We start from the raw sequence: 12,021 nt of genomic DNA on the forward strand, positions 1-12,021 counted from the left end.
AGAGAATCCAAGCCCAAGTAGTGATGGAACGTCCTGAGCAATGCTTTCATTGCCGCGATCTTCAGGCCGAATTTGAAGAGGTCAGAGCTCAACAAAGGATATTGGAAGATCAAGTTCGGAACATGGAAGCTAGGCACGCTGAACAGATCCGGAGCCTGGAAGCCAAATTTGATGAGCAGTTCAGAATTTTACACAGCAAATACCCCACAGAAATGAACCTGTTTCTCCACCGAGTTCATACACTTCATGAGCAGTTCAACGGACTCAGCAATAGATGCATTCACGCTGAGGAATCGCTGGCAATCTTAAGGGAAATCATGGAAGCAAAGCAGAAAGATAAATCAACATCCTCAAGTGCAAAGCCAATGGAAGCAGACCAGAACCCAGAGGATTCCACAGCGAGAAAGATCAGTCGTATTGACATTGATTAACTATGTGCTGCAAATGCAAGTTTTGGTGCCACCAGTATGTCCGAATTTATAGTAGCAATAGATGTTTTTTAGCTAGAAGTTATAGAAATCAATTCAAGGACAGGAACCTCAGGTTTTCTCCTTGGATTTGTAATGCTCTCGAAGCAATCTATGTATGGCTTCATGCCTTATTCCCTTTTTCAATCAATATATAACAGCCGATCTTGTCAAAAAAAAAATATTGCAATCATCAGAATACTGATCGATAAGATACATAACCATTCATGCTACCATAATATCAATGGGAAGCATTCATAAACATCACAACCATGAATATCTCAATCGCTAATAATAGTGTCATGGGTCCAGATCCTCAATCTGAGGTCCTCGAAGAATAGAGTGTCTAAGATAATGTCTTATCTGGGTCAGGAAAATAGAGTGGGCACTACATACACCCCCTCTTAACAATGGACTTCGTCCTGAAGTCCTTAGAACATACAGGAGGGACGACGACACATAATTTTAGGAACCCTTCCTGAAACTCTTGCCAACCTTCTGGTGGGCAGGTTAAAATTTTCCCAAGGTATCTATAACACGAATTCCGTTATAACTGAAGGACTCTATCTAGGGAACATTGCAACCCAATTTTTGTATAAATGTACAAAACATGCATTATAGATATTATTAAAATTAATAGTTACAGGAAGCGTCATTCATCAACTTTTCCAACAAAATCATCATAATCAAAATCACAACTATTTAAAGCAACAATTAATAACACCCACCTTCCTTCAAATGACAAATTGACTAATTTAGGAGAAATCTCTCTAGTTTTATTCCTTCAATCGTGCAATTGAGATAGCAATAATTTTGTATTAACTCAAATTCATAGGGGATGCCTACGCCTTTTCCATAGGAGGAACTACCCACCTTAAGCTTGGACTTCAATATTTGTAATGGTCAATAATAATTGTGTTAATTATTGTTTGATATTTTCACCTATGACGTAATCCACCTTTGTTTACCATGTTCTAAACCTTCAATTTTGTTAGGAACTACAATTAGTACTTTGGAAATAACATATGCCACTGCTTGCTAGGGGGACATAACAATGCCTACTACCCTTCTTAGAGACTTGATTTACCTTCATGATTCATGTTCTGAAAGTTCAATGTTGTACAACTACCATTTGCACTTTAAAATAAGTGCATACCACCCCTTTCTAGTGGGTACCTAAGGGTACACACTATCTAGAGATAAAAAGATGCTAACTACATAGAACGTAATCATCACTTGCAACGAATGAGTAGTCCAAACCTTCATCCCTTCAAACCCAGCTACCCTACTTCCTTTCGCTAGGGTAAGCGAGTGAGGCTATCTGGGGCCTATCTTCATTTAATCCTACTTAACCTAATGATATGTAATACAAGGCTTGCACCAATCATTTAAAAAAAATCAGAATTCATCCATAATTGAATCCTCAAAGATAAAATAGATATCTAGACCAATGTGCATCTCAATAGAAGTTTAAATTTTGAGACAGCATGCGAGAAGAAGAGAGCAGACTAGAATAAAGTTGCATTCCTTACCCAAAATATATAAGATATTTCTAATCAGAAATTGAATATATTAGGAATGTAACCTACTTAACAGAACTTCAGATAGAATGGGTGGTCAGAGAATTCAGTCAGATCAGTAAGTTTACCTGGCATAAATGCAGGGCTGTGTCATCAGGAGCTTCTATTGTTAAACGAAGATCCCTTGAACAACCAAATCTGCAGTATTTCCTTTTGTTCATGGTGTATTTATTCCACATTTGGAACCTTGAACCATAACCATGTATCACTTTATTTATCCTCATTCAATAAAGTTAAACATACTACTCAGTACATACCAACAAAATATTTCATAAACATAACTTTTGCGTAGCCTTTCCATGTAACATCACTTCTTGTGTTTGGTTAGTCACTGAAAGCAGATCAAAAATATTGATCATCGTTTTTTTTTTTTTTCACCTCTAAGTGGAATTTTTTTATTTTTATTTTTTGCATGGGAGTCTTTGTAATTTTCCAAAAGCTAGTTCCAGGGCTCATTATCATCAGGAAAACTGATATATATTTATTATTACTTCAAAAACAGCACCCATCACACAAAAGAAAATATGTACTAGAAGATGAATATTATAGGGCAACAACTGCTCATAGAAGATTTAAAATCTGTCCAGCAAGTTTAAAATTCAATCTGCAACATTCCACCTGATTTATAGGGCCATTGCATCCGACATTCAGCCTAGATATAACTCAGGTATCACCACATATTAATGACTCTGTAAAATTTAAATACAAAGCTAAAAGCCATTAACGAAATTTCCTATAAACACTATTTAATGAGGCACCATTTAAAGAAGACTATTACTCAATATTTATCGAGAAGACTATTTTTGAATGGCAGCTAAAACATGTTCTGATTGATTAATCCAGGCTATCTTTCAATAGGTTCTCTATTTATCAATATCTAGCATTTAATAAAATTGTGGAAAGAGGAGATAGTTCTCACATACCAAAGCTAAAGAAACTACAAGAGTAATACCTTCAATCAAAAGAAACTTTACAGTTTATTGTATCATATTGGAGGGAAAGGCTAAAGAGAATACTTGGAGATTTTGTCAACACAGACCACAGACATCAACACTGAAATAAGAACAGAAGCAATACTTAGATAAAATCATCAATATACATCAAATATAAAAATGCCTTACAAACTCTGGTTCTCACAATTCCTGCAAAGGGATAAAAGCTAAAGAAAACACACAGACAATAATGAGGCCATCTAGCTTCCTCTTGCAGCAGAATATCTGAAATGAAATGACAAGTCTTGATCTCTACATACAGTCTTCCAAAAAGCAAGACAAGTGTTGTATCTCCTCCCCATATAATGTGAGAAAAATAAGTGTCAAAAACCTTGCACAAAAACGAGCTGTGATTTTCAGTAAAAGAGAGAAGATGAGATAATTGAAATTCTATTAGTGTTCACGAGAAACCAAAATAGTGCAATGAGAATAGTCTTTTAAAAAGCAAGACAAGTGCTATATCTTCTCCCCTTATAATGTGAGAAAAGTAAAAGTCAAAAAACTTGCACAAAAACTACCTCTGATTTTCAGTAAAAGAGAGAAGATGAGATAAAGTGACCAAAAGAGATCAATGGGATTAAAAAGTACAAACAATTCACAATCATAATGTAGCAGTACCAAGGCAACTCCTAAGTGCCAAAAATAAACAAATGCAAATGAAAATGAAGTAGAAAGTAGGAAGGTGTAAAGCAAGAGAATAAACCATAGCAAAGAGAAAAGAACCACTCAGCACTAGAGGTAGAAATAAGACGTAGAGATGGAAGAACAGCTATTGATGTCATCATCGATAGTTGTGAATGCCCCAATGCACAAAAGCTCTCCTCGCATCCGAGATCAAAGAGAAAGATGTAATATCGGAAGCTTGATCTGGACTAGAAAGCACTCTCATACTGGAATAAACTGGAATAAGTACTTCTCTATGGCTTCATGTAAGTGGGTCATCTGCAAGATGGCCCACTCATTCAAGGCCTGTTAATTCGCACAAATGCCTTGAAGTGAGCAATGATTAAAATGGTTACTGTATAATGTTGACAAGTATTTAACATATAAAATAAGCCCACTGAGCAATAAGCTAATAAACTCTCATCAACATGTCCCTTTCCCCATAAGAATAGAATAACTTGAAAGTTGAAAAGGTTTTAGTTTGGCCAATTCAGTTTTTGAAAGAAGGAAGAAAAATAGGTCCAGCAGTGTAAAAAACTCGTGACATATTTTCATGGGACACAACATCGACAGAAAATAAGCATTCCAAGGAAAACAGGAAAAGGACAAGAGGGAAATACCACTGGAAACAAACATTTTAACTAACATGAGAAACAAAATCCAATCATCCAAAGTACTACCTCTTCTTCAAATTTGGAACAGTACCCATTGGTAAACTTATTCCAGATTTTGTATTTTAAATACCACACTATAGCGATAACAGATATTCTGCTCTTGTATTCCCTTCCCTCATATCATGTTATAAATATTTGAGCTTCTGCAATGTCAACACTGTGGTTCGCTATGATTTTTTTTAATGAAGTAAACAAGCATACAAAACAGCACGAAATTCATAACCCTTACATGTCTATAGATTGAGCTTGCTAGGTTAGACAGAAAATTTGAATCACTTGTAACTTACACATTAGAACAGTACTATTGAATGAATCGATGTAGAATGTCAGGCCCCACTTGCATACAACCTTGTCCATTCTTTTGCTTCAAATAACTCCCGAAACAAATATTCACAATTGCACAACTTCAACAAGCTCCCATTGGCCTCTCTTCTTCCTCTGCCCTTCAACCACAAGGGTACATACTGAAAAGGGAACATTAAAATTTAAGCGTAAATATCAACAAGGTTATAAGTTGCGCCATCCAGCCTGCAAATCAATCAGAATCTGTAGCCTTACAATGAAGCACAAAATCAGCAGCTCCATGAAAAACCCAGCAATGCACAGAAAAAGTAAATATTGTGTGAGAAGCTACAACTAGATTTTCATATTGATGATCAGTTGGTGAGATTTGAGGATACACTCGTTAGTTGCCTGTGTTCCAGTGCAGCATGGCTTGGGAAGTCTACCCCAGCAGCAGGGCCCCAGTTATTGAAATCCTGCTAATCCCAGTCACTGGATGATTCTCCATATTGCCTTCAAATGCTGAGCAAATGCACATCTAAAAAGTATCCAACGCAAACCTAAGCATGCCTACAGAGAAAGCACGCCTAGCATACCAACATTTGTTAAATGACACTCAATGTCAAAACAGCTTAATATTGTATTGTGATGCAAAGATTGACAACCTGAAATAGAAATTCCTTATCCATATCTAACAGCAAACACAAAATGTTCTATCTGACCACCAGTTCTAAAGGGAAAACTAAAAAGATCAGATGCACCAACTTATAAATTCAAAACCGTAACACTCCAGAAAATTAAGATTGTGCATAAAGGCATTCTCTGGAAAAGCATAGCAACAGTACATTCCTATGGTACTATACCAAGCACACCTGCTGAAGCACCTTACAGCAGTCAGTCGACTAATAGACAATTTCATAGTCAACTAACTGCACGCAACAAAATGAAAAACAGAAGGTGATTCAAGACATGAAAATAGAAAAAAAGAGATTCAAAATAGCCATGTAAACTCCTCACACAAAAATTGACAGACAGAATACATAGAGTGACTCCTCGGAATGACAACGCTGTTAAAAGGTGGTACATTCTCACGATGACTGAATAGATTGAAGCTGAGGAAATGATATTCTTATAGTCAACCCATCAATAGTTGTTGCATGTTTGCTAACAAGAGCTTCTGTAGACTGCTCTTCTTTTTCAAAAAGAACCAGTGCCTGCTTCTTACCATTAATCTCAAAGAGCTTGCTATTAACTACATTACCATGTGGTTCCAAGTGGGAAATTATTTCATCTTCTGTCACTTCAGGAGGGAGGCTGGAAATGTGAATCATCTTCGTTGGGGCACAACAATATCGGTAATTCTTTACCATGTTACGGTTAAAACGATTCAGCTTGGAAGTGGAGTAATCACGAGTATCTGGAGCAGAAGTTATCTGTGGATGCTTGGAATAGTTTACTTCCATTCGTTTGTCAAACAGCATAGCCCCCTTCAAGTAATGAACAGCCAGCTCGGCTCTTGCATTTCAAACAGCAATTTTGAAGCTATCCCCGCCCTTTTTGCCAAACAAAAGCTCAACCAGAATAAGTATCCTTGTTCCGAACTACATTTGCTCTTCTTAGTTTTCTCGGCACCAAATCTCTGTCATCTACTCTACCAGCCTTGCAGAGAGCAGAAATGAATGTGGTGCAGGTGGAATTGCTTGGGACATCCCTTCCTTTAATCCCTTTGTCAATAATGTCCTGTATTTCATCCAATTTCCCAGCTTTGTGCAAAGTTTTCACAAGGGTGAACTATGTTCGTTTCCAAGGGTAAATCCCGATGCTATCTCGTTTTTAGCACATCACAGACTTTCAATAAGTTCAGTTTTAATGAGATATCTGTAGCAGTGGTCGGTTTTAATGAGAAATGCCGTAACATGGAAAAATATTAGTCATTGAAAATGTATAAGCTAAGCTTTTACATCAATGATCCTTAGATCTGTAATGTTATGTTATTTAAATTACATTATTGCTGTTACTTTTTCCCCTCACTTCGTGGAAGCTAAATATATCATTTTATTTTGGAATTGAATAATAGGGCGCCCAATCATAGTGGATTTCTCTCCTGTTACTGATTTTCGTGAAGCAACATGTAGACAATATGAAGAGAATACTTGTAATCGTGGCGGGTACTGCAACTTCATGCACTTGAAGAAAATAAGTCGGTATGTATTTATATCTTGCTTGGCCCGCATTGCTGACCATATTGCAAATGAAAAATGAAACTGTAAGTCAATATATATATCTGTGAATCAGAGAATGAATATTGACCTTGCAATCTTTGAGCTATAAACTGGATCTGCCAGTGCGGGAGCAGCGAGTAAAATATGGCATCGATGTTGTATGATAAACAAGCAAACGAGTATTCGGAGCACAGGCCGACTTACCCTGCTTCTTGGTTTTCTATGTTGGCCTCTCTCACTGCCAACCACCAACTGGCTTGGGATGTGGGTGCCGACAATGGTCAGGCTTCTATTTCTATTGCAGAGCATTACGATCGTGTGATCGCCATAGATATAAGCAAAAATCAGCTGGAACTCGCGCACAAACATCCCAAAGTGAATTATGCTGTCACTCCGTCCGTCATGACGGATGAAGAGCTGTTTTCGATTGTGGGCAAGGAGGGATCGGTGGATCTGGTGACGGTAGCCCAAGAAGTTCACTGGTTCGACCTCGACACCTTTTACTCTCAAGTTAAACGCCTCCTGCGGAAACCAGGGGGTGTGATAGCCGTGTGGACTTATTTGGGTCATACCATCAATCCTGCTGTTGATGCAGTATGAAAAGATGTGGGGGAACCAACCGGACCTTACTGGGACTCCAGAGCTGAGTATGTGGCACAAGGATATCGAACGCTACCCTTCCCCTTCGAAGCTGTGCTAGATAATGGGCGGGGAAGCGAGGGTAATCCCATGGAAATGGAGATGGAATACAGGTGTCGTTGGAAAGATTGTTGGGATTTTTTCAAATCTGCGTCTGTTGTGGTCACCTCGAGAGAGAAGGGCGCTGACATCCTGAATGAAAAGGTATGCTCAAGGTATTTATATCTTGCTCATGTGGAATCTGTATTCATCTTTGTTATTTTTTTTTTTTTTTTTTTTTTTTTTTTAATTGTTTTCGGCGGTTTGTTAATATTCTGTATTTTAATGCTCTATTCAATTGTAAATAATGCTAGAGAATTGCGACGGAGGTTATTTGGGAGATACAAGAGGTAATTTTAGTTTATATTGTTAGAATTTTATTCCTGAAAGCTTGTAACAACTTCATGATTATGTTTTTCTATATTTTTTTTTCATTTTGATTAAAAAAGTGTTAGCATTTTGGGAACTCGAAAAATTATATTTTTTTTGTGTAAATCCTGATACTGATTATTTAAATTCCCGCCAGACGAAATTGCAAGCGATAAACGAAAGAGGAGGTCGGAGGTTGTCACATTAGTTAGAGATTTTCATCCTATTATTTAACAAAACTAGCCATACATGCATGGGCCCATAGGCCTCAAGGGCTCAACATAGCTCTGATACCAAGTGTGAGGACCATAACTCTCCAGACTATATACATTTTTTTTATTTTTTTGAAAACAACAATGACAACCAGAAAAGAAACGCATTGAAATTCAAATTTATTTAGCACACACATTCCTGCCACTCATTTCAGGGAACATACCATAACATTTTCATACCTTTAATTGAGATCAATAGTAATAAAATACATATGTACCGTTCACCAGAAAGCGAGACTCCGCTTGTTCTGTTGTTGCTGGTGTTCCCTTGTAGCTGGTCACCTTCGCGAGTGAATGATGATGCACTTGATCCGAATGCGAAGACTCACCGGTTGACCTCCCAGCCTACTCCTTGGGTACTCTTCTTCCCCGCGGACCCCCGAGCTGCAATGGGGTTGTACAATGGAGACAATCACTAGCTAGTAGAGGAGAGCAAACCTTGGCTCAAGAGTCCCCTCTCTAAATCCTCTACCTCACCAAACTCACTATAGCTTCGTAATCACTGCTCTCACAACATCTCATCCATCCAACAATAGGGTTCCCCAAAAAGTCCTTTCTCCCATGGCTTGCCCCTTCTTTTATAGGAGTCCTCATAGGTGACACTTGTCATGTCATGCATAATTAATTATTTTTTTTATAATTCAATAGCTTGATTATTCACCCACCCATGTGTCATTCTCACATCAAGGGTCTCCCAAAATTATTTACTTAAATTTTTATTTAAAACTAATATTTTCCTCACCTCAACAAGATTCCTATTTCTTCTCCTAGTTGTCTCTTTATTTCCCCCTTTTATTCCTTAATTTGTGTTCATTACTTGAAGTCAATTAATGAGTCAAGATTTTATCCCCAATCTACTCCCTAGTTTAACTCAGGTTGTCTCCTAGATGGATATTCTTATGTTGGTTGTTGACACATGGAGCTTCTCTACATTTCTCTAAATTTAATTTATTATTCTCATTTTAATTCACCTTCCCCTTTTCTTAATTAGGTTTAAATTAGTTTAGGATTAATCTTTATCCTTACTATTATGTTTGTCTTTCCCCTTTTTCCTAATTAAACCACATAATCTTCCTAGTATTTTCCAAAATGGGGAGGGTAGAGTTTTTAAGGTACTTTATTTTAATTTTTCCTATGATCCTCCTTATTCCAAGTTTTATTTTTGATTTAATTACATTGGTTTCTAATCATCATTTACCCTTGATGTAAATTTACCTAGTTTTCATTCCTTGCTTATATTTATTTATTATTATTTATTTTTAATGATTCCAAGGATGCCAAGTTTGGTTGTGCCCTTCAAGAACTTCCCTAGAAGTTCCAAGGGTGCCACACCTAATAGCTTATTTGTGATGTCAAGGGTGCCAGCTTGGTTGTGCCCTTCAAGAACTTCCCTAGAAGTTCCAAGGGTGCCACACCTAATAGTTTATTTGTGATGCCAAGGGTGCCAAGTTGGTCGTGCCCTTCAAGAAATTCCCCTAAAGTTCCAAGGGTGCCACACCACTTGCCCTTCAAGCATCCAGTGATTACAAGGGGAAAGTATAGTGCAACGTCATAGACCACTGTCATCTCTTATGTTGCCTGCTATAGTGAGACTAATGGTGCCGGGGATCAAGGAATCCGCCTTGATGCGCGCCCCCCGGTAAAGTCCTCATGAGCGAACCAACTTTGGAACCTGCCCTCATGGCATCGTGATCTTCAAGGCGAAGGTGTTTCAACCCTTCCAGCCCAAGTCACGGCGGGAGTGCTAGTGGGTGAGATCAGGGACTCTGTCCCACCCCTCCCATGTAGTTCCATCCACTTGTACAACCCCATCACCCATATGTGAGTCATTCGGTCAAGCAACTAATCGGTGCCTGCAACCATTAATATATCATCAGAATATACTTTAACATATATGGCAGATTCCAAGATCGACTTAGACTTTCAAAGATAAAGTAATATAAATTTTCATCAAACCAGGTGTCATCGACATGTCATATGCGAGTGCCTCTGATGGTTTCCTGCCATACTCAATAATCATCAGTAACACGGTTTCTCAATGTTAGTCAATTATCATAATAGCATCATTAACAATTCCTAGTCATTCACATCATTGTCCATTGTAAGTCTGAACTAAAGGAAGTAGGTAACATAGGGGACACATCCCTCATCATAATTTCAAATAGAGACCAACTTAACTATTAATATTGCAATCATCAGAATACTGATCGATAAGATACATAACCATTCATGCTACCATAATATCAATGGGAAGCATTCATAAACATCACAACCATGAATATCTCAATCGCTAATAATAGTGTCATTGGTCCAGATCCTCAATCCGAGGTCCTCGAAGAATAGAGTGTCTAAGATAATGTCGTATCCGGGTCAGGAAACTAGAGTGGGCACTACAGTGGCTTTCCCCAAATGATTATGAAAGATGGTTTTTATGAACCCCTTTTCATCTCTTATTACTCAGCCATACCCGGGTTTCCTTTTGAGGCCCCATATATATTGAATTTCATAAAACCCTGAGGGGGAGGTTGCCAAAAATCCTTATCAGTTAATATATGACTTACATTCATGCTTTTACCCTATGGGACAAGCCGCTGAAGACCCAAATGTAGTAGCAACTGCACATTCGTATCTTTTGGTTGGTCCTCAGGGGGGAACCTTTCCTGCTCTTAAATATTTTGTTGTTGCATTCTTTCTAGACATCCCAGTTTAGAAAGCTTGGCACTAAAGCCCAATCTTTGTTGATTATTTCATTATCAGAGAAATTTTTTCTCCACTTCTCCAAATTACTGGTGATGCTGCCCATGTCCCTGTCTGTTTGTCTGAATATCGAGGCTACCCAGTTCCACAAGGTGGCTGTGAATGGGCAGAAGTTGAGTAGGTGATCCATAGTTTCTTCTTGTAATTCACGTAGCTCGCAATGAGATGGACCGAATACCCCTCTTTTCCTAAGGTTTTCCCAGGTTAGAATTTTTTTATCCTGCACTAACCACGTGAACAGTTTGATTTTCATCCAGCTTTGGTTCTGCCATAGGTCCTTCCATACCCAATCAGTGTTTGGAAAGTCAATCCCAAGGGCGATGCGCTTGGCCTCTTTGAGGTTAAAGTTTCCTTCATTGTTTTTGCCCCATCTCAGCTAGTTTGAATCTGCTGATGTCAGAATCTTTCTCTGTTCCAAGATGGTTGTTAAAGCTTTTGCCTATGCCTTCAACGGGGAGTCATCGTTGTATACCAGGTTCTTCCATATTCTCCATTTTCCCTCGCCTCTTTCCTGAGCCCAGAAGTCATTTACCCTGAGTAACCCTTTGTCGTCAGTATCTTTCTTGAGATTTGCGAATTCTTCTCTTAACAGTTTAGGTTCCTGTTGCCAACTATCTTCCCAAAACCAAGCAAGGTTTCCATCTCTTATTTCCTAGAAACTATGTTTCTGAACAATTGCTCTATTCTCCCAAGCTTTGTTCCAAATGTGGGAGCCTTTGATGAGCCCAGACATTCTAATGTGATCTCTTTCTTGCCAATTGTTTGCATATTTTTGTTTCCAAATTTTGGCCCAAGGTGAAGCCGAATCTTTTAGCCATCTCCACCATAGTTTTGCCCCCAAAACTTTGTTAAGAATTTCAGGGTCATCAAGTCCTAAACCTCCATGAGTCTTAGGTTTACAGATCTTTTCCCAGGTGACCAACGCCCATTTTTTTTTCCTTCCCCTTTGTCCCAAATAAAATCTCTTTAGATTTTTCTGTAATGTTCCATAACTCCTTTAGGAGCTGGAAGGGCTGAAAACATAAAGATGGGGACAGTTTGTCGGACAACTTTTGTAAGCACTAG

General features: G+C 38.2%; 1 protein-coding gene and 1 pseudogene across 1 annotated transcript; one reads left to right on the plus strand and one right to left on the minus strand.

Annotated features, from left to right (window-relative positions):
- Positions 1 to 5,661: 5,661 nt before the first annotated feature.
- On the minus strand, positions 5,662 to 6,215 carry LOC149226457 (polypyrimidine tract-binding protein homolog 3 pseudogene; annotated as a pseudogene).
- Positions 6,216 to 7,024: 809 nt separating this feature from the next.
- Positions 7,025 to 7,480, plus strand: LOC149226458 (uncharacterized). Its single transcript, XM_089380204.1, has one exon. The coding sequence runs from the start codon at positions 7,025 to 7,027 to the stop codon at positions 7,478 to 7,480; it is 456 nt and encodes a 151-aa protein (XP_089236330.1).
- Positions 7,481 to 12,021: the final 4,541 nt, after the last annotated feature.

This window comes from Pinus tabuliformis, chromosome J (genome assembly GCF_031772625.1).
Source record: "Pinus tabuliformis cultivar Carrire ecotype Pingquan chromosome J, CPIR1, whole genome shotgun sequence".
NCBI lineage: Eukaryota > Viridiplantae > Streptophyta > Pinopsida > Pinales > Pinaceae > Pinus > Pinus tabuliformis.